This window comes from Poromitra crassiceps (assembly GCF_964638095.1).
Source record: "Poromitra crassiceps genome assembly, chromosome: 17".
Classification (NCBI taxonomy): domain Eukaryota; kingdom Metazoa; phylum Chordata; class Actinopteri; order Beryciformes; family Melamphaidae; genus Poromitra; species Poromitra crassiceps.
This window is the reverse complement of record NC_139635.1, coordinates 20674025-20697957: the sequence shown is the minus strand read 5'-3', so window position 1 is coordinate 20697957 and position 23933 is coordinate 20674025. Positions and strand designations below refer to the sequence as shown.

Genomic DNA, 23933 nt, shown 5'->3' with positions numbered 1-23933 from the left:
GCAAGGGCCATAGACTTCGAATTGATAAACGGCCCCCTGCAGCGGCAAGTTTGGTTGTTTGGCTGTTTGGCAGTCGAACAGGCCCCGAGCTTTACAGAGTCGAAGTTAAACGCTGGTGTAGTTCTGCCTGTAAGGCGAATGGAGACTCGTTCATCTATCTCAGTAGATGCCCCCGATTTGGACGCCACTGGTGTATCTAGCTCGCTCGATTTTACACGCGTTACGTTTGACTCAGGAGTGGAAAAATGGACTGATGTTTTTTTTTATCTTCAATATCGCGACTGGGATAGGCTGCGCACGATGTTTAGCAAGGTCGATGCGGTCATTAGACGCGACAAGGTTTATGAGCGTCTTGGTGATGTTAGGAAGCGTCTTGTATACAGTGACCATGGGAGCGCTAAAGAGGCTCGCGTCGATGATGATCCTTCCTTGATTTAAATGGCTGAGAGACTCAACAACATCAGCCCGCAAACGGTAGGAGTGTGATATTAACATTATTGTTGATATGGGTGTGTGTGTGTATGTGTGTACATGTGTTATACTTTTTTACTAATACATGTTGTTTTCCTTGTGTGTTTTTATAGATCAGACACCAATGGCCATCGCTGAAAAGACATCCACCTACCAACAAAAGGCATCATCGGAACGGCACCAGACTGGTGGATTTAAACTAGGCTCTGTGGGTCTGTACCGGTCGGAAGAAATCAGACTAGACACAGGCGTGCAGAAGAACGCCGGCAGCAATCAGAACCTTCTGGATGTGCCGTCGAATCTTCTGGATCAGACGACCCCAGCCTACGGTGACCGAGATGCATGGGCGCCATTCCCCGGTCATGCAGAGCGGCAGCTCATGGCTGCTCCACAATTCAATCAGCCAAGGATAGACGCCGCGTCGCTCGTGGCCATGCGTGCTCTTATTTCCCGATGTATAAGATCTGCTGCCTGGAAACAAGCCCGTGCCCTATGTAACGGCTGTGTAATCGAACACCTGTCCCAGATCCAACATTCATGTGTGTATGCGTTTGATGAAAATATATATGGATTGTACACAAAAGAAATCTATGACTCAGTTTTCAGGCCTCCACTACGATTTGCTCTACGCCGGCTCGTGTGTTTGATCAGCTCTGTGCCCCACCCTCACGAAAAATTGCTCGGCGCTGCAGAAGCCATTATGGCGGACCTCTACCAATGTCCAAATACAGTCGAGTGGCGTTGTGGCGAATTTGACCCTGCTGGCTCTAAGCATGAAGAATTCCTTAAAGAGTGTTTTCATATCTGGTGTGCTCCACCCACTCACCTCGAGTGTCGACGTGTTGACTTCTAGTCCTATAAACCGAACGATCGTTGGGTAAAGTTGAAACTGATTTTTTTTTCTTTTTTTTCTTCTTTCATGATGTGGTGTTTTTTCTCTATTATTGTACACTTTTTCTTTTCGTCAAGTAGGGCGTGTTTTATAAAAAACTAGACTATCAACTATTATACACGCCTCTAATGATCATACTTTTAGAAATCATGTCCAGTTTGTAAGATATAATGTATCTAAATGGGATGAGATAGTGTTATTGTGTCATAGAAGAGACGTGTCTGTTCACAAAGTGTTGAGCTCATTTTTAACGAGTGATGATAATGTATTCAGTTTAGGACATTTAATTGTGTTAGTCGTATTTCTTAATGATGTGTGTAGCTTAAACAATAAACGTTTAATAGATGAAGTATTACTGTATTTGTGCGATAATCATTTAAGTGTGTGTATACAATATTTGAGTATGATTGATAAGAAAAAATGTTTATGTGTAACCGATAATGAAAATAAATGTATGATGATGTTTGTATTATACTTATTGACGAGAATTTTTTTTCTTTCTCTCAAAATCTCACTTGAGATTTTATGTGTGGGTATGTGTTTCAAAACACATTAAATTAACACACAGTACAACTTAGCAAGTTTTAGTTTTAGTTTAGTTTATTTACAGTATTTACAGTATTTTCAGGTTTTGAATAATAATAATTAACAATTAACAATACTTTGAATATATTATACAAGATGTTACAATTGTATTAGTGAATTAGTCGCTTGACTATATATATATATATATTGTCTGTAATATTTTTGATCAAAAAAATATAGTCCTCATTACAATGTCTGATCTTGGGCCACATCCAATGTGCCAAGTCTGGCTATACGCCAGTGATATCAAGGTGATAACAAGGTCCTCGTTACAAGGACTGATCTGGGTCACACCAAATGTGCCAAGTCTGGCTATACGCCAGTGATATCAAGGTGATAACAAGGTCCTCGTTACAAGGACTGATCTGGGTCACACCAAATGTGCCAAGTCTGGCTATGCCAGTGATAACAACCCATAGTGTGTTGACCAAAATTTTACCAAAATTATTGAGAAAATGGCATTACATGTTGAATTTGTGGTAATTTGGTCATTTGTGTCAGTATAACATACATTTGTTTGATTTATCTGTGAATCATTGAACCCCAATGAAGTATGTATCTTGTACAGGATGTACACATACAATATGAAAGAGTGTCTATTTTGAAAAGTGTGTGTGTGTGTGTGTGTGTGTGTGTGTGTGTGTGTGTGTGTGTGTGTGTGTGTGTGTGTGTGTGTGTGTGTGTGTGTGTGTGTGAAAGGAATATATGTACAGTTATAGACAGTTACGTATATGAGAGGGGTCAATGTGTGGTTGTGTGTGTGTTTCAAAAACACATTAAAGCACAATTAATTGACATTAAGACCTGTTGGATTTGACTTGACTTGACTTTATTTAAAACTTTAACATGGTGTACATTTGTTTTGATAAGCTGGGCAAAACAATCATCTGAACTTTATAGTTAATATATAGCTAAATCTACATTGCAAAAGCATTACTTGCTTTGCTTAACCAATTTAATTCACCACAATATTTATCTTGTGATCATCACACCTTGCTATCAGCTTATGACACTATCCTTGACAATATCCTTTCTTCCCCTCCGAGGTCAAGGGGCAGGTACAGTGTGTTGAGTTAAATACAGACTGTATAGTGTGAGGAGGCAGAATGATAAACAAAGTTGTATCATACACACAATGGACAATAATCATATAATTTCCCCCGGTCATTACCGACCTGACTGATAATAGCATTTTGTTTGTCTTATATTGATAGTGCTTTATTCAGTTATATTATATCCAGTTTTTTATTCCGGTTGAAGATTTCACAACCTCAATCTTGTTACTTTTGTACATCAGTACAGAGTACTGACTAACAGTTCATCATAGTTCTCAAAGTCAAATGTAAAAATAACTTTAAACATTTCAACAAGTCAGAACATGAAAAGTTCTGACAGAGTTCTAGAGATTATTACATGTTACATATTATTTATGTACCATAACACGTCTTGTGTAGTAGCATAACATGCTGCCACCACTTGTCATAAACTGTTTACTGTTTAGACATTGCTTCTAAGCCTGACAAAGACAATGATGACGCACCAAGAGGTACAGAAAATCATTGACACAGCCAACTGATATGTAGGCTTGTAGGTATGTATGACACACTTACAATCACCTGAAATTACACATTGGGTAATTAGAACCGCAAATCACATGTCATTAAAAACAACCCACTTGTATGTATGCAAGTATGAAAGATTGCAAGTATGCAATAACTTACAATAACCTGAAATTACACATTGTGTAGGCTAATTAGTACCACAGATCCATCAATCCTGTGTCTGTTTTACGTGACGTGTAAAACATTTCAGCACGTCAGAACATGAAAACCCATGTTTGACTATTATGTGTAACTAACATGTATATATGCAGCACACATTTCAGCAAGTCAGAACATGAAAACCCATGTTTGACTATTATGACTAACTAACATGTATGTACTTTTGTGCCAGGTCTATGAAACCAGCCCAATATTGTAACACATTTACACATATTGGTTAACATTAGTGGTACAGCCGACCCTTGCATGCACCAGGATAAGGGTTTGGTATACAAATCTGACAATCTGCGTTCATTCAATCACAGCTCATGCATGTTCACATTGAATTCACATGAGTTTCTCTCAAGTGCATGTGTAAATTCGCTGGCTAGAAATGGTTAGAAATTGGCTACAACACAAATGTTTTGGATCGACCTGCCATTTTGATGAGCTCTTTTACCAGTTTTTCTTTGTACTCACCACTCCAATCTTCATAAGCAAACACATTATCACCAAGCAAAAACACTCCAAACTTCATCCCCAGCAAGTGAGACATGTTATCTTGACATTCTGTGCACTGATGGCCGTTAATAAGGGTTAAATTAGCTTCATAGCGCTACGCAGCTTTTGGGGAACCCAGCCAATATCATTACATAATATATTACATATTACATATTACTGGCTATAGACAGTATAGTAGCTACTTCCTGGACAACAAAGAGTTGTATCCATGTCAACCACTAGCCCAAATGGTAGACCCTAACCCTAACCCTAACCCTAACCCTGCCAAAGTTGAATTAAGCTATGTTATTTAGAATGGTACTATTATTGACAATATTGTAACAATAGTCACATTGTCTGAAATCCCTCATCTATAGGCTTGTTAAACCTTTTATTTATACAGGGGGAGTCTCACTGAGAGCAATGCTCTCTTTTTCAGGAGCAGAAGCTCCCCAGTACAACCACAGTCTGATCTGCTGGCCACTGAGCAGCTTCACTGGAGCAGTTGGGGTTAAGGGCCTTGCTCAAGGGCACCTCAGTGATGGTAATGAGGGAGGGGCAAGTGCTGCCATTTTCTGCTGCCTCTTGTAAGGAGAGGAGAAGAGAGGAGAGGGAAGAGGAGGGGTGAGGTGCAGAGAGGAGAGAAGAGGAGAGAGGAGGGGTGAGGTGTGGAGGGGTGAGGAGAGGAGAGGAGAGGAGAGGAGAGGAGAAGAGGAGAGGAGAAGAGGAGAGAGGAGAGGAGAAGAGGAGAGGAGAGAGGAGGGGAGAGGAGAGGTGAGGAGAGGAGAGGAGAGAGGAGAGGAGAGAGGAGAGAAGAGGTGAGGAGAGGAGAGGAGAGGAGAGGAGAGAAGAGGTGAGGAGAGGAGAGAAGAGGAGAGGAGAGGGGAGGAGAGGAGAGGTGAGGAGAGGCAAAGTTGAATTAAGTTATGTTATTTAGACTGGTGCTATTATTGTTGGCATATTATAAGTGTGATATACATTTTAATTTTATACCAATTGTATTACAAAGATTATTATTATTATATACCATAATTATTATTATTATATACCATTATTATTATATATACTTGGTGTTTGTCTACAAAACATAAAGTCTCACAGTAAATTAACCAATTCTGTGTGGAGGACTAGTTAGTTACTATTAATAGTTAGTAACTATTAAAATAATCATATAAAATACGAAAAAATAAAAACAATGGGCCCAATCACATAACTGATACATAAAACTAAGATGTTTGTTCACGTTCCATATTCCATATTTTGAAATAATACCCGTAGGTCGCGGATATCCGGGGTCTGGGGTGTCATAACGAGATGGGTCCATGCTACTGTAAAGTTATATCAATTCGAGAAAAACTAGCTAGTTAGAAATGGCAAGACCAGGCCAATTCTATTCACAGATCGTAGTGTATGCTAGCTAGCTAGCGCTAAGCTAACACTGATTCAATGTCACCATATGTTTGAACCAAATGCTGTACAACACAAACAAGTTGCAAACCATTAATACTTACGCTCACACGTATAGTGATGCAGCTGCTGCTATCATGTTGTTTTTGTTTATTGTACTGTACAATAACGTAACGAACTCTGATAGGGCACATAGGTTGGCGTAACCTATGTGGGGTTCGAAATAACCATAGCCAGTAAATATAATAACGCATCCGTTATTGCATACGCATAAACAACAAACTAATGCTGGTGTTAAATAAAAAATCAAGTTATATCAATTTGGTCATTCAGTGGCATTTTACTGCCATATAACATAACTAACGTAGCACATAAGTAATCTCCAAAAACACAGTGTTGAAACACACTAGTGCATGCTGGGAAACTCTGCTCTGGTTGAGAGATGGGCAAACGGCATAGTCATACACCATAGTCTGTATTCAATCGTTTTCAATTCAATTGAAAAACAGTCTGTAGCTATTCACTCCACCTCAATCTGTATTGATCATATTTAATTCATTCCGCCAATCAGACAATATCAAAATCATCATGGTGATGTCACATCACAATTGGATCCGGAGTGGGGAAAATCTGTGATCTGGGATGTGATCTGAGATGGAGAAACTGCCCACACATAGCCCACAATCTAACACGCGCTATGTTTGTGGCTGTGAATATGTGTGTGTGTGTGTGTGTGTGTGTGTGTGTGTGTGTGTGTGTGTGTGTTGCGCCTAGGGAATCTACAGAATAGCCTTGGGAATACCCAGAATGCTTTGCTATGCCTAACCTTTATCAAAACATTAGTATAAGATAGACTGCCACAACATGCAATTATGGAATATTTGAATGGTGGACAAAAAATATAAAATAAAAAATATAGGCTATTATATAGGCAATATAAATATAGGCACGCATAGGATATAAGGGGGCATGGGAGGAAAAAACTGTGCGCTCACTCGCAGCTCATCATAGCTTTCAAGGGGCGTTACGTGCTGCCGGGAACGCCCACCTGATCTCGCCGCTATTCGTAGCTTTCAAGGGGCGTTACGTGCTGTCGGGAACGCCCACCTGACGGTCAAAAAACAAACAAGTTTATTTAAAACGGAAGTGATTGTGAAATCGACAGAACACCGGCCGTGGTAATAGACGAATAAAACGTGGGGGATGGGGTGAGATGGGAGGGGGGAGCCGGGGTCTCTATGGGTGAGTCAGAGAAATACTTGAGCAAGCAGAGGAATCTGTCGTTGGTGATGGGCTGAGATAGAGATTGATTGAGATTGTGAAAATGGTCTCCGGTGTGAAGAAATATTAGGCTAGTTTAGTAGTTGCTAAATGGGCCAAATCACCTTTGGCCGAGATAAAAAAATGCTAGGTGAAAAATAAACTCGCAAGCAACTAGTTGCTCACGAATTTAATGGAAGCAGGGTTTGCATCATATGGGTGAGTCAGAGAAAACATCAACAAGCAGTGGAATCTGTAGGCAGGGAAAATGGGCGCCGCTGTTAGCAAATATTAGTTTAGTAGTTGCTAAATGGCCCAAATTGTATTTGGCCGAGATAAAAAAACGCTGCTGCTGCGAGCTGCTGATATGGGGGGAAATGCAGAAGTGTACTTTTGGAGAGTACTGAATTAAAGCATTTTACACATAATGGCTTTTTAAGCACAAGGCAAAAAAAATACAGAAGTGTACTTTGAGGTAGTACTGAAAAATGTACTTTTACTCAAAATGGCTTTAAACACAAGGCAAAAAAAAAATACAGAAGTGTACTTTGAGGTAGTACTGAAAATGCGGAAGTGCCCTTTTGCGGAAGTACTGAAAAAACGCTTTTTTATTTATTTTTTACAGGTGGGTACCCTATATAACTACTAATGATAGTAAAATATAAATGGCTGTACAGTCTATTAGTGACAGAATGCAACCCTTTGATCTGAAACACTATAATTCCATATCCCTGACCTTCAGAAAGGCTCAACACAGTGAACAGAATGAAGCATAAAAACACCTTACTGCTGCTAAATGATGACTGCCCTTTGCATTTTGTATCAGCAAATTGTATGAGTGACGGTTTGGACGACATCTCTCCAGCCACCTTGTTGACCTGTGTCGTCTCCCTTTGTACATGAACGTGAGGGGAGTGGCTACAGCATTTAAAACTTTCAAACTGCAAGGTTATTGGTTGTGATTGAAGGAGGTATTTTTACACCCAATCACACATTACAGTAAACAAATATACACAGGTATAATGTAATGATTGATGTCACTGCAGTTGTGGTCTCAGCTGGTCTTGAAATAAAATCCCGGGTCCAGCTTACCCGAGCCCGAGACGAGACTGAGACCGATGGAGGGCGAGTCCGAGACAAGACCATCAAAATGTGGTCTTGAGACCGGTCTCGAGTTGCTCCAACACTACCACTACTACCACTGTCTCATTGTTGAGCGTGACGCGAAGTTGAAGCACCACTCTGAGACGAAGCGCACGCACACACGCACGCACACACACACACACACACACACACACACACACACACACACACACACACACACACACACACACACACACGCACACACACACAAGCATACACATAATTAAAAAGTTAAATATTTAACAGCACCAACATCTTATCCTAATGATTGTCGACCATCCAAAGTTAAACTCTGAAGCAGAATAATGTGATGAAAGAATCATGTAGTAAACTGAACTAAAGCATCAATATGACAGCTTCATGTGGCTTCATGAGCTGAAAGTCAGGTGGAATGACATTAAATCAGGTGGAATAATAATAATAAGGTGGAATGAAATGAAAGAAGTGGACTTGGTCAGAAAACTTTGTCCATTCAATGATTTGTTCTCTTTCTTTCTAATCAAATCATGACTTTAGGCCAGGCAGCAAGCCAAGGAAGTGATCAAAGCTGTAGTTCCTCAAATAACCACTTGAGGCTGGCTACAAAAGAGTTGTTTCCGGTCAGCCCCATGTTAAAATGCCCGTCTTTACAACAGGATTAAACATGTTTACAGCCTGGCTCTATAGTTAATTTCACCTTCCATGACAACTGTATGAAGAGTGAATTTTTATATAACTCACCTGTTTAAAAATGTCAAATGATTGTCTTCATGATTGTCAAATAGACAATAAAAGACGATGTTTTGGGTGTGATTGACAGGTCACCTGTCCAGTGATCGTGCAGCTTGCCGATCACGGGCCAATAGGAGGCGGAGCTGCAGCTCTGGGAAACCCCCTGTTCTCAAGCCGTCTCACGCAAGCTTTCAGAACCCCAAGATGGCGACGGCCACACCTCCGTACTCTAGGCTTCAAAAACCAATGGATGACGTGATGCTGACTCTGTCCATATCTTTAGACGGTCTATGCTTTTAGCCCCAGACTACAGGTCACACTGTAAGAGCTGCCCAAACATCTAGCTCTCCTGTGTGTGTGTGTGTGTGTGTGTGTGCGTGCGTGTGTTTTGAGACAGCTTGTGCAGATGTCTCGTGGTGGTTTGAGCCTACTTGAATCTATTTGAATACAACTCAAATTGTGAGGGGATTATTTGTCGGACCTGCTGTCTGGCACATTTTAATTTGTCGGACTTTGATGAATTTGACCGGACAACGGAAACACTGGTTTGGTTCCACATATCATGTGACTCTGGACATTCTATAATAAAATTGCCTAGGTGGCGGTGCCTGTCTGTCTGCCTGTCTGTCTGTCTGTCTGTCTGTCTGTCTGCCTGCCTGCCTTCCTGTCTGTCTGTCTGCCTGCCTGCGTGTCTGTCTGTCTGTCTGCCTGTCTGTCTGTCTGTCTGTCTGCCTGTCTGTCTGTCTGTCTGTCTGTCTGTCTGTCTGTCTGTCTGTCTGTCTGCCTGCCTGCCTTCCTGTCTGTCTGACTGTCTGCCTGTCTGTCTGCCTTCCTGTCTGTCTGTCTGTCTGTCTGTCTGTCTGTCTGTCTGCCTGCCTGCCTGTCTGTCTGTCTGTCTGTCTGTCTGTCTGTCTGTCTGTCTGCCTGCCTGCCTTCCTGTCTACCTGCCTGCCTGTCTGTCTGTCTGCCTTCCTGTCTGTCTGTCTGCCTGCATGCCTGTCTGTCTGTCTGCCTTCCTGCCTGTCTGTCTGCCTTCCTGTCTGTCTGTCTGTCTGTCTGTCTGCCTGCCTTTCTGCCTGTCTGTCTTCCTGTCTGTCTTCCTGTCTGCCTGCCTGCCTTCCTGTCTGTCTGCATGTCTGCCTGTCTGTCTGTCTGTCTGTCTGCCTGCGTGTCTGTCTGTCTGTCTGTCTGTCTGTCTCTCTGTCTGCCTGTCTGTCTGTCTGCCTGTCTGTCTGTCTGTCTGTCTGCCTGTCTGCCTGTCTGTCTGCCTGCATGTCTGTCTGTCTGTCTGTCTGCCTGTCTGTCTGTCTGTCTGTCTGTCTCTCTGTCTCTCTGTCTGTCTGTCTGTCTGTCTGTCTGCCTGCCTGTCTGCCTGTCTGTCTGTCTGTCTGTCTGCCTGTCTGTCTGCCTTCCTGTCTGTCTGTCTGTCTGTCTGCCCGTCTGCCTGTCTGTCTGTCTGTCTGTCTGTCTGCCTGCCTTCCTGTCTGCCTTCCTGTCTGTCTGTCTGTCTGTCTGTCTGTCTGTCTGTCTGTCTGTCTGTCTGCCTGCCTTCCTGTCTGTCTGTCTGTCTGTCTGTCTGTCTGTCTGTCTGTCTGTCTGCCTGTCTGTCTGTCTGCCTGTCTGCCTGTCTGTCTGTCTGCCTGCCTTCCTGTCTGTCTGTCTGCCTGCCTGCCTTCCTGTCTGCCTGTCTGTATGTCTGTCTGTCTGTCTGTCTGTCTGTCTGTCTGCCTGTCTGCCTGGCTTCCTGTCTGTCTGTCTGTCTGTCTGTCTGTCTGTCTGTCTGTCTGCCTGTCTGTCTGTCTGTCTGCCTGTCTGCCTGCCTGCCTTCCTGTCTGTCTGTCTGTCTGTCTGTCTGTCTGCCTGCCTTCCTGTCTGCCTTCCTGCCTGCCTTCCTGTCTGTCTGCATGCCTGTCTGTCTGTCTGTCTGTCTGCCTGTCTGCCTGCCTTCCTGTCTGTCTGTCTGCCTTCATGTCTGTCTGTCTGTCTGTCTGTCTGTCTGCCTGCCTGCCTGCCTGTCTGCCTGCCTTCCTGTCTGTCTGCATGCCTGCCTGTCTGTCTGTCTGTCTGTCTGTCTGTCTGCCTTCCTGTCTGTCTGTCTGTCTGCCTGTCTGTCTGCCTTCCTGCCTGCCTGCCTGTCTGTCCGTCTGCCTTCCTGTCTGTCTGTCTTCCTGTCTCTCTGTCTGTCTGTCTGCCTTCCTGTCTGTCTGTCTGTCTGCCTGCCTGTCTGTCTGCCTTCCTGTCAGTCTGTCTGTCTGTCTGCCTGCCTGTCTGTCTGTCTGCCTTCCTGTCTGCCTGCCTGTCTGCCTGCCTTCCTGTCTGTCTGTCTGTCTGTCTGTCTGTCTGCCTGTCTGTCTGCCTTCCTGTCTGTCTGTCTGTCTGTCTGCCTGCCTGTCTGCCTGCCTTCCTGTCTGTCTGCATGCCTGCCTGTCTGTCTTCCTGTCTGCCTGCCTGCCTTCCTGTCTGTCTGCATGCCTGCCTGTCTGTCTGCCTGCCTGTCTGTGTGTCTGTCTGTCTGCCTGTCTGTCTGTCTGCCTGTCTGCCTCTGCCTGTCTGTCTGTCTGCCTGCCTGTCTGTCTGTCTGTCTGTCTGTCTGGCCAACCCACACACACACACACACACACACACACACCCACGCGCACGCGCATACGCAAACGCACACGCACACACAGACATCAACTTCAGACTTGGGTAGTGCACTTAGGGGGAACTGATGGAGTGCAGTGCCGAGCTACATGCAATTTGGCATAGCGCCACCTACTGGCAAACACAAAAAGTGGTTTATCTCGAGAAACATTCGTCGGATCGACTTCAAACTCTGGGAGTGCACTTCGGCAGACCTGACAGCGTGAGTGCCAAATTCTGTGCAATTCAACACAGCGTCATCTACTGGCAAACACAAAAAAGTGCTTTATCTCGAGAACCATTCGTCAGATCACCTTCAAACTGGGGAGTGTGCTTAGGGGGATCTGATAGATGGCCATGGCCACACCACACCGCGGGGCAGGCAGCACACTGCACCATCGCAACAGTTATTTCACTATAAAACTAGTTCATTGACAAGAACAACGAAAGTAATGTACACATTTCTGTGCTGAATGAGTGAATATTCAACAAACAGCAGCATTATACATGTAGGAATAAAACTTTGTTTCCTATGAGTTGCAGGAAAAGAATAGTTGAAGCTATATTTTTATCAGTCCTGGATTATGGTGATTTAGTCTATAGACATGCTACTACCTCAACACTCAAATCTCTGGATGTTGTGTATCATTCTGCCCTGTTTTATTTCTGGTGATCCTTACATAGCTCATCATTGCAGCCTCTATTCCAATACTGGTCTGCCCTCCCTCTCTCAAAGGCCTGATCACCATCTGTTTTTATTTATATTTAAAGCCTTAATTGGTAAACTTCCATTTTATATTTCCGTCTAATAATCAGTTAACACGCTCCTCAGATTATCTTCTGCTTCAAGTCCCTCATGTAAATATTGAACTTGGAAAGTCTGCTTTATGTTACTGTGCCTCTTCTGCCTGGAACAACCTTCAACAACTTTTAAAATTAGTTACTTTGCCCTCCCTCAGCCATTTTAGATCACTTACTGTCTGCGTGCCAAGTGAGATTTGAGTGTAATTGCTTTAATTAATTTAATTAATGTTCTTGACTATTCCTGCTTTCGTATTTTTATTGTTCATAATTGTATTGTTACTTCTCTTTGTAATCTTGTGTTTTCTTGTATAATTGCTTTATGTATTTTATCTGTTTCTTTTACTCGGCACCATTGTAAATGAGGACTCATCCTCAATGGGTTTTCCGAGTATAAATAAAGATAAATAAAGATAAATAAATAAATAAATAAATAAATAAATAAATAAATAAATAAATAAATACGGTAAATAAATAATCTATAGTGTACCGCAGGGATGATATATTTTTCTAGGCTTTATCCAGAAACTGCCGCCATTTGTGGCGTTCAGCATGATACTCTTCACAAACATGAATAACTTTTATGCCTTTTGAAGAAAAACACATTCACGTTCCAAAAGTCATAAAAGTTATTCACGTTTGTGAAGATTATCATGCAGAACCCAGATTCGCGTTTCCATAAACTTTTGTTATGTTAAATCCCATAGACTTTTCCACTGAAGAACCCGGAAGTATACTTCCGGACTCATTCCTGCGGCTCTCTATAAAGGAGAACTGTGGCACATCCCAGGGGTCACCTGGTACAAAAACAATATGGTAGCTCAGTGGTCACAATTTTATGACAATTTACTTCTAAACCGTGCCCATGGATTAAACCATGTGCACATATTTGTAATATATACTGGTAACATCAAAGAGGGACTTTTAGGCCTATACAGTGGGGATGTCTTGATACTATAAAATTTCTACTTCGATACTGATACCCAGGAAAATATCGATACTCAATACCATTTTCGATACCACATGGGGGAATGACAACACATCAAGAGGCATAAAAAATAAAGGAAGACAGATGGACACACAGACGCATGCTTCTCCATGATCTAGGCCTGATCAAACCCATTAAAAACTTCCTTTGCACTTACAGCAGATTAGCCCTGCTCTAGTCATCAGCCTATCAGAACACTTTGAGCTTGTTGAAACAACAGATAGCCACCAATGATAGGGAGGGAGAAATATGTAGTATGTTTGATTTTTCATTAAGTGAAAGCACTGCTGGTATCCATACTTTTGCAAATACGTATTGTATCCGTATCAAATTTCTTGTATTGATCGATACTACCTCTTGCAAATGAGTATTGTATCCGTTTAAAATTTGTTGTATAGATTTTTAGCGATATCGATACTTTTGACACTCCTAATATACAGTGAGCCAGAGCCATTACACACAGCTTGGCTACATACTGTGAACTCTAGTAGCCATTAGGCACCTGAGCATATGTGTGAACCATAACCATTGATTAATCACACAATCACATCATTAGTTTCAATTTATGATCCAATGTGTGTTTGGTTACAATATGAATTAACCTGTTTACTCCCTATACGTCATGCTTGTAGAAAGGGCATGTCAGTTCATTACATGTTATATGTGGGCCGCTGTAGTGTCCCTGTCTGATGTTATCAATACATATTGTCCCAAAAAGTGATTGCTAAAAGGTGGTTGCCATCACATTGCAGCTTTTTAAACTTGTAAAAAGGACCTGAATGGTTATTGCAAAATGTTATCTATTATCTAATATTATCTTTATCTTTATCTTTTTATATAAAAGCCCAAATAATGTTTATTATAGTTTAGTTTCCTAATACAGGCCTAAACAAGAATATTAGACATACCAAACACATATAAACATAGGAAACAATACTATAGTATTGCCTGTAATCATGTAAATAACGTTAATGCTGATTACGCTATAACTGCATACACTTCATTGATACTATTATTATTAATAATAAATAAATGTTCTTTTCTCTTTCAAGTAAAATAAGGGCTGTGTTGAAAAAGTAAAATACATCAGCAGAGATCTTAATTTTAGAAAAATGAAATTAAAAAGTGTACAATAAGTTCCCTTTTTCTTTTCCCTTTCAACCAAAACTATCTGTGCACATTTGAACAATTCCCCCACTTTCTCTTGTTCAATGAGAGAAGTGTAGCCCAGCTGACCCATCCTGATAATAACTTGATGTCACACAATCCATTGGTCTCGACTGGAGATCGCCTCCCACAGTGATTTCAGTGGGCGGGAGTACTTGCCTTGACAGACAACTCCTTCAGCCAATCAGCATTGCCACATGCAGTCCAAAATAATCCATCCATCTCAGAAGAACAACGAAAATAGATATAGTGACTTTTTTTAAGAAGAAAAGAAAAGGACACCACAACTGAAATGGGTTTGCGTTTTTGAGGGTATATATAGCAAACAGCACCACAAAGAAATTAAAGTGTGCTTCTCGACTTTGAACACAGGCGTATATTGTTGGATGATGGGGGGGCCGGGGCCCTCGGGGGACCCGTTCAAAAACAGGCCGGGGCTACGTGCCCTTGTACCCCACGGGCCCCAGTGCAGCTGCACTGCCTGCACCGCCCATAGCTACGCCGCTGGCAGTCATTATAAAGTGTTACCAAATAGTTGAATGTGTTACTTTGTTTTCATGAATCAAACTAAATTCATACTTACATTTCCTCAGACCTGGTTTCAACCACCGCACTGCATCATGGTCCACTCTGGAGGAATAAACAAAGTCAGATCAGCAGATTCTCTTTGATGATGATGACATGAGTCAGTCATGTAACTATACTTAATTTGCATTTTACCTCAGACAAGACAGGACAATGTGCTGTGGTTGGGGGGGGGGGGCAAGATGGCGGAGTGAAGAGTACTACTATTGCAGGCTCTGCTGAAAAATAATTTGAATACGTCCTAGGTCTGTTACTCGACCAAGAATCATACCGAATGTGTGGGAAATCACACTGAACTACACCAAAGTTTGAGCTTTGTCGAGTTCCATCTTGAATTTGCTCTTCGCTCTCCCAAACATGACTGAGATGGCTGATGGTAAACAAGCTTCTCCCGCTGGGCTACAAGAACATGACTAGAACCTGCTGTCGGCACTAAAATACAACATGAGCATACTCTATTGCAGAGTCCCAGTCACAGAAAGGCTAAAAAGGACCAACAGAAGCAGTCACTGTCAGGTGATAGTACTAATGGAGAAATATCCAATGCAATCCAAGGTCTGACTAGGAGATTCGACAAGCAAGATGACCACCTCAAAAGATTTGAAAGTCGGATGGAAGTCAATACACAAGCCGTGAAAGAAAATAACGAAGAAATCAACAAAGTGAAAGAGGAAATGGCCTGAAAAATGAAAATGAATCACTGAATCACAAGCCAGGTACAAAAGCAGATGGGACCTCAAGATCAACGGTCTCCCTGAAAAAGACAACGAAAACATGAGAGAGGTGGTGATTGGGATCCTTACTCGGGTGATCCTGCTGGTGATCGACCACCTTCTGTTATGTGTTATCTGTTTTTGGTCTTGTATGAAGTCCTACTCACATGTCAATGCTTCTACCCTATGTTATGCAGTGTTTCCCCTACCATTCTACAGGCCTGCCAGGCCAACGGCGCCCCATGCCAGGCCAGAAAAATAATGATTTTGTTTTTTATCTCCCCAAAATTTCAATAAACCTTTATGGCATATTATTACAATACAGCAATACTGGTGTTGACAGTAATAGAAGATGCCAAATCATTCAAAACAATAAGCATTTTGCTTTTAGGAGCATTGTGCCAGCATGCAGCGCTGTTCCAAAACATGTGTCGTTGCCTGGGAAACGCACATCCCATAATACAACTGTTCGCATCGCATCCCATAATAGTATGATGATACTTGGGATGCCATTGCGAACATAGATGCAAACAGGTTAGCTAAAAGTTTAGCGTCGAGGTACGTTTCAAAATCCCTCCAGGCCTGAAATGTTTTCTCTGGGAAACACTGTATGTGATTATTGTGTAGTGAGGTCTCCAGACCATAGTTCAAGCAGAAGGCCACTCACGCATAATCCGATCATCCCCTGACGACAGTCAAGTTCTAGCATAACGTGGTCAGTCAAAAGTCCTAGTATGACGTCTGCTATGACGTCAAATATGACGTCAGTTAATCCTCATATATATAGCAAGGGTTCTACGTCACCTCTCTCTCTCTGGCCGATCATAGCAGCAGCAGCTTCACGGCAGTCCATCTCCCTTGAAGCCGGCCTCCGAAGCGTTGTTTTGCCCCACCCACCTCCCCAGTCCGCCACCAACGAGTCTTGACTCCTGATCCCCCACGGGGGGGGGGATCTCCTAGCCTATGCAGGTGCCCTCCTCTTGCCTCAAGAGCAGCGCCACTGGCCAATGGAGTCAAGCGCCAAAGTATTTGCCATGCATGCCGATTGCTAAATAAAGTTTGTCTAATCCTACCAACTGGCCTCTCCTGATTGAAATTGTTTTATACGAAGCAATGGTGTACCATGCCCATGATGAATTTCCCCCGGGGGGCAAATAAAGTATAACTAACTAACTAACCAACTTCGTCAAGCTGCGCAAAACAGCCTTTGTGACTGCCCGGGTCGTCATCTGCTATTTTCCACACCTCGCACCTGTCAATTTGGGGCTGCCCGTCCATGCCACAAGATAAGAATCAGGTTTGAGCCACACCCACACCCACCCCACACCTAGGTTTGCGCCACACCCAAAACTGTGCTCGTGGCACAGTTTTGGGTGTGGCCAGCTACAATCAGGCGTGGCTACCTTAAATCCTGCCATTATGCTATCTTCTGCGGCCTGCGGGGGGCGTAAACAATTGCACTTAGACTTCTTACGAGATACATCGAACTGCAGAGCCGGAGAGACCAGCGCATCGCCCACGATGTACAGTACAGTCTCAGACTGCAAGATGTACATACGGTACATACATTTCTAGACCTACAAAAGTCCTTCAAAAATGAAAGCTATTAGTGCGAGTGAGGCAGGCGAGCAGCGGCCAAACACTGATGTTAGCTATAGCTAGATAGCAAAGTCTGCATTAGCAAGCAGGCAAGCTAACGCTATATTTTTCCCGGGATCCCAGGGAAGAGCTGGCTGTTTGTACCCCGGGAGCGGTGCTTAATTGTGGGCCAGCAAGGTCCGACCAGTGGGTAACGTAGGACCCTGGAGGATGGTAGTAGTACCAGGACCACAATGTTTAGATTGGAATACAGGGGCACAAGGTCCTGGCGTGGCGGGGGTCTGTGTAGCCTGGGGAGGGGTGCTTAATAGTGGGTATGCAGTTGGGCAGATTCATGGAAAGGTAAAGGTAAAGTCCCACTGATTGTCACACAATGTGTGAAATTTGTTCTCCGCATTTGACCCATCCCCTGGGGGAGCGATGAGCGGCAACGTGCGCCGCGCTCAGGAATCACATGGTGATTTAACCCCCCAATTCCAACCCTTTGATGCTGAGTGCCAAGCAGGGAGGCAAATGGGTCCCATTTTTATAGTCTTTGGTATGACTCGGCCGGGGATCGAACTCACGACCTCCCAGTCTCAGGGCGGACACTCAGACCACAAGGCCACTGAGCTGGAAAGTCGGTGGTCTCCCCTTGAGAAGGGGCCTCTAAGTTGTGGTAGAAGCGGGCTGTGAGGGTGGGTGAGGGGGTTGTCCTGGGTATCTGAAGCCGACAATGTTAGCTAATAGCATGGGTAGGGACAGGCTGCAGGGTGAGGGTCTGTCCTGGGTCTCTGAGGCCGACCTTGGAGCTCACAGGGTGGGTAGAGGGAAAGTGGGAGCACTGTCCTGGGGCTAGGAAACTGGCCCCGGGGCTCATAGGGTACCTTGCGACGGTTTTGGCTAATATTTAAAAAAAAAACAAGATTTCAGACGGAAGCCCGTCTTTATTGTCACACGGACACTACAACACATGCATGCAGCCACAACACACACTCATGCTGACGGTGGCCGGTGAAATATGTCCTCTGCATTTGACCCATCCAGGCTTGTCCTTTCCTCCAGGGGGAGTCCAGGAGCAGTGGTCGCTTTTTCTTTCCAGCGCCCGGGGACCATCATTGGACCAACTTCAGATGTTGTCGTCATTGGTGGGATGACGATCTTCTGCATGTTTTTAGTGGGGGGTTATGTATGGAGGAACCCCCTGGGGGGTACGGGGAGAACATGCAAACTCCACACAGAAAGGCCCTTTCGACGAGATAGCCCATCTGGGCAGTAGGCACTGAAGATATGGGGGGGGTCACAACTCCAGCGCCCACAGCGTCCCAGGCGAGAATCGAACCCAGGACCTTCTAGCTGTGAGGCGACAGCGGGGGAATGTGATCAATGTTGGGGGGAATTGTCTGTCAACATTGGTCATGAATCATACAAACATTCAATCATCCTAAAGACACTAATGCACACAAATCAGATTGTTGTACAGGTGAGGTGTTGTTTCCTGCTTCGGCATTTCTGCCTGTCGCACCTCCGCCGGTGCCATTAGGACAGCTGCAGGGTCGTCAGCTGGAGGCCGCCGTTCACTGATGTTTCGCCCCCTATGCCAGTACATCTCCCGGCGGGGGGGCAGTGGCATGTATAGGGGACGTCTCCCCGCCACCCCCTGCAGCTGCCTTTACTGGGGTGTTAGCCCCCAACCGTTATCCTTCCTCCGGAGCCATAGCCAGTAGCTCGCCTTCTCTGCCTCCTCTCCTAGCTCCTTCACAGCTTTCCTCAGTTTTGCCCCCGTCATTCCGGCACCATGGAGCAGCTTGACTGTTGTTTTGCTGACGAAACCTCGGCACCCTACCTCCACAGGGAAAACCCTGGCTTTCCAGCCAGCCTCTAGGCACTCCGCTGCCAGCTCGGTGTACTTGAGACGTTTCCTTTCGTGGGCTGCAGTCATGCCCTCCTCCCAGGGAATGGTAAGCTCAATTAAGAGGACCCTTTTCTCAGCTGTCGACCACATGACGATGTCTGGCCGGAGAGTCGTTGTTATGATCTCTCTTGGGAAGACAAGCTGTTTTTTGAGGTCTGCCACCATCTGCCACTCTTTGTCGGGCGTGAGCAAGGTGTTCCTCTTCTGAGCAGGAGGTTGGAGGGCGCTGCCAGGTTTTACAAAGAAGGCAGGGTTTGCTGTTGCTGGTGTGTGGTTTGCCGCTATCCCCTGGGGGAACCCCCTGGGGGGTACGGGGAGAACATGCAAACTCCACACAGAAAGGCCCTTTCGACGAGATAGCCCATCTGGGCAGTAGGCACTGAAGATATGGGGGGGGTCACAACTCCAGCGCCCACAGCGTCCCAGGCGAGAATCGAACCCAGGACCTTCTAGCTGTGAGGCGACAGCGGGGGAATGTGATCAATGTTGGGGGGAATTGTCTGTCAACATTGGTCATGAATCATACAAACATTCAATCATCCTAAAGACACTAATGCACACAAGCAGATAGAATATCATACATACATACGGCGATTTAAAAAGAAAAAAATCAAGTCTTTTATTTTTGAAGGTGTATTTTAAAATCAGCATACACCTTTAAACCTGATTGCAATTATAATAGGGATGGAAATCGAAGTCTACATGTTATGATGTGTAGATTACTGTGTCACCTTGATCTTAGAGCCACTTCCAGTGCCAGTCTCGTTGGAGCCATTCTGTGCGCAAAATGATACATGATTTTCCTATAAGCTAGGTCAATTCCGTGGGGTATGCGAGCTGAAGAAGCGCGTGTTTCCATATACTCCCGAGTGGAGGTGTAACGTCACACTACATGGACAGCTGCGAACACCACGGACAAGTACTTCTGTTTAAACTAGTTTCTGGAGTTTGCATGGACTCAGATGTGTGGAGAGACAGAGGGAGGGAGCGAGGGAGAGAGAGAGAGGTCTTGATGCTCAGATCCGACTTTTTGCCTATATCAGGTTTTTTGACCTTCTGCTACTACTACTTTTAAAAGTGACCCATATCTGATACGTGTCTGCTTACACTTGCTTCACTTGAAACTACCTGCATGCGTACATGAGGAATAAACTAGACGCTGCAACACAAGTTCCTACAGGAATATGTAGAGAGAATTTAGATGTTGTTATACCCCCTCTAGCGTAGGGGGCGCTAAGTGCATAAAGCTACTCTTTGTTGTGGGACTTCAGTAGAAGTCTATAAAAGGAAGTGGCTAACAGGAAGGAGGGATCAGTCCCCAGAGACAGGAGATGGGGGCTGGTCCACAGTGCTGTGAGACTTTGTTTTTGTAAATAAACTATGTTACAATTTACTCTCTAGTAAATTGACTTATTTAAAGGTTAAAACGAAATTCCTCACCACAAATATTATAGAAATATTATAGTCTAGAGATATTATAGGAGAACCACACTCATTCTCAAGCACCACCGACTCACCAAGTCCAGAAATATCAAACTAATATTAAATCCTCGTGGTGATATTAAGCCCATGAAAAGAGCTGCATGGTAAACAGTATGTTTCTTCTCCTCCTCTGATCGAAACGTTTTCAGACGGCAGCCCGTCTTTATTGTCACACAACACACTACAACACATGCACGGAGGGCCACAACACACACATGCTGACGGTGGCCGGTGAAATTTGTCCTCTGCATTTAACCCATCCTGGCTTTGTCCTTTCCTCCTGGGGCAGGCCAGGAGCAGTGGTCGCTTTCTCGTACAGCGCCCGGGGACCGACTTCGGATGTTGTCGTCACTGGTCAGATGACGATGACGATCTGATCTTCTGCATGTTTTTAGTGGGGGGGGGTTATATACGGAGGAACCCCCCTGGGGGAGCACAGGGGAAAACATGCAAACTCCACACAGACAGAAAGGCCCTTACGACGAGATACCCCACCTGGGCAGTAGGCACTGAATATATGGGGGGGAACACAACCACAGCGCCCAGTGTCCCAGGCGAGAATCGAACTCAGGACCTTCTGACTGCGTTAATAATACTGCGTTAATAATAAACTGACCGGGAGCATAATGCTTGTGCGGACATTTTACTGTGTTTCTTAAGTAGGCTAGTTGATTTGTCCTGCACCTGCTTATTGAGAGCTCTGATGTGCGGGAATATCTTGCACAAGCGGGTTTTTGCAGAAAGCTAAATAAATAGCCTATCAAATAAACGGGCTGCATCTGAGGATTTCTTTATGAACCATCGACATTTAATAGGAACCCCCTTCACCAAAAACATGCAATATCCTGGTTGCTAATGTGGTTCCTCCTCTGGTCGTTAAGGGCGCCTGTTCAGAGGGAGGGGAACCGGTTGGAATAGCGTGAACCTCCCACGTGCTATGTCCTACCAGTGAAGCTTCCCCTGGCAGAGGGTGGAGTAGCAACCAGGATAAATAAAAGTAAATTAGCACTAAGGGGGATAAAAATGGGATAAAAAAATCGTGAAAAAGTCGGGTTATATGTCGTTAATATGTCGGGTTAGGGCATATTGCACAGTTAAGCCTGGCCTCCCCTTTGCCAGGTACATCTATCAGATGTATGATTGCACGATCGGGCTGCTCTAGCCCTAGATATTGCACAGTACAGTACATTACAGGAAAAATGCACAACAAGAAATAGGTAATAAAAATAAGAAGATAAGAAATAAGTAAAATAGTAAAACTCAAGAAGAACAAGGCAAAGTGTCACTACTTATTTCGTAACGTCACAAGAGATGACAGAAAGTGGGACCTAAGTGTGGATTCCTTCAACTCTCTGGTGCAGTGCTACCACCTACTGGACGGGGGAAGATTTGTAGTTTGTTCAGCAATGCCACTGAAGTTGGGAGAAAGGAGAGCTTAATGCGGTTGCTTTTACATCTGCTAGTTCTGTAACGCCTACCAGAGGGTAGCTGGTTATTCTACCTTGCTCCACATGAACTCTTGATACACTGAGAAACCAAGACATTAACTCATTCTCCGCCATTGGCATCATGGAACGTCATTTAAGAGACAACACTTCCCCACCACTGACGTCATCGGACAGCAATAAGTGTTTTCACCGTCAGGTGATAGATGGCTCTCTTAAGGTGCTCTTATACTCGAGCAAAGCTCCGTGGGGGTGGGGCCCCGCGAGTCTCTGTGAGTCACCGTGCAGACCTCGCGCTGGGGGTGATGCCATTATACTCAGAAAGTGATCAGCATGTATTGTACAATGGTGAGAACAGCCCGTGAAAAGTCGCAATGAAACGCTGTGCAGTAGCCTACTGAGTGCGCTTTCACTCTCAAACGACCGCACATCAGCACATGAAGGACTCACCAAACTTGTTTTTACTGAAAGCCGTTTTTACTTCTCAGCCCTGATAGCCTACTACTCTGTGCTGCTTTTAATCTCTCTCAATAATGCTCTCAACACAACACATTTACTTGGTGAAATGACTAAAAACGAACAGTTGCAAATCTAAGTTTATAGCCTACCACATGGGTCAAGAAATGTGGCGAAAACACAGCTCAGTGTTCAGGGTTCAGTGGCTTGAAAGCGGCCATGTTTGGAGAGAAGCTCGCGCTGTTAGAAAAAAAATCAGGCACAACGCGAGCGCCCGACGGAGCTAGCGAATAACCACGCCCAACAAATTTACGTAATTTGACGCGCCCGCCCCTCGCTCCACCCCCGCGCCCTTCACGGCAGGGTGAGCATAATTCAGCCTTTAGGGGAGAGTGGGGTGAGTTGTGCCACTTTTTACTTGAGGTGTCTTTAAAGTGAGGGCATGACAGTAATGCCTCCAACTACAATATGTAAATATATTTCAGGATGTTGTGCACCACTGGGAACACTCCCTTTGGATCTTAAATAAACTGTTAAAAAAATATGGCTATTCTTAAAAAAGTGGTCTCTTGGCACAACTTGCCCCCGGTGCGGGTAAGTTGTGCCTTGGAGAGGATACGTTGGGGTAAATTGTGCCATTGATTACTGAAGTAAAACAGAACATTTTCATCTCATATACTGTAATGCTATATCAAAGCAAGACAAAATAAAGATAACACTAAAGTCCAGTGTACTATAACAGGGTTAAACAAGGCTAAACGGTAGCAGCAGTTGACCTACATATTTAACATTTTCAGAAATGAAAATTATGTTCAAAATGAACAAAATCAACTATCACAGAGCCAGGCTACACTTGCCAATACTGCAATATTCTTCAACAAGGTCTATTTAAACATTTAAGAACAAAATGAAATAAAATTTCACTAAATCAACTGCAACTGCACTGGCACAACCTAACCCAGGCCTTTTGACACAAATCACCCCATCCCCACCATTTTAACAAACTTGTATCATATAGCTGGTTTGGAGCTAACATCATGCTAACAGTATAGCCTCATATTGTAGCTTACTAAAACACTAACACATGTGTGAAATGTTTTCAAGCTTGTCTAGAATTGTTCAGACACAACAATCAATAAACATTGATCATAAAAAAATTACTTTGAGAGGCAAAAGACAGTTTTTTGAACTTAAATGTGCTTAGCTCTTGTGCCATCTGCCTCCCTTCTTTGCAGAGTGAGTAAAATGGATGCCTCTTCAAAAATGTGTGGTCACATGACCAATTTCTTCTATGGTTTTCTAGATACAAGGGGTGGCACAACTTCCCCCCTGGCACAACTCACCCCACTCTCCCCTACTCACCTTGTGAAACATTACAGCACGTCTAAAGGTGTACAGGAACGACCATGATTGTCTAACAAAACCAGGAAGCAGAAAAAAGCAACAATCTC

At 44.1% G+C, this 23933-nt stretch overlaps 1 protein-coding gene across 1 annotated transcript in view; it reads right to left on the bottom strand.

Annotated features, from left to right (window-relative positions):
- Window positions 1-23933, bottom strand: part of LOC310792244 (NACHT, LRR and PYD domains-containing protein 3-like) — a gene marked incomplete at its 5' end in the record, with an annotated part of 133906 nt that overhangs the window by 17688 nt on the left and 92285 nt on the right. The window contains one exon of the mRNA XM_083653971.1: window positions 14892-14938. Coding sequence (XP_083510097.1) covers window positions 14892-14938 — 47 coding nt within the window. The remainder of the gene's footprint in view (window positions 1-14891; window positions 14939-23933) is intronic.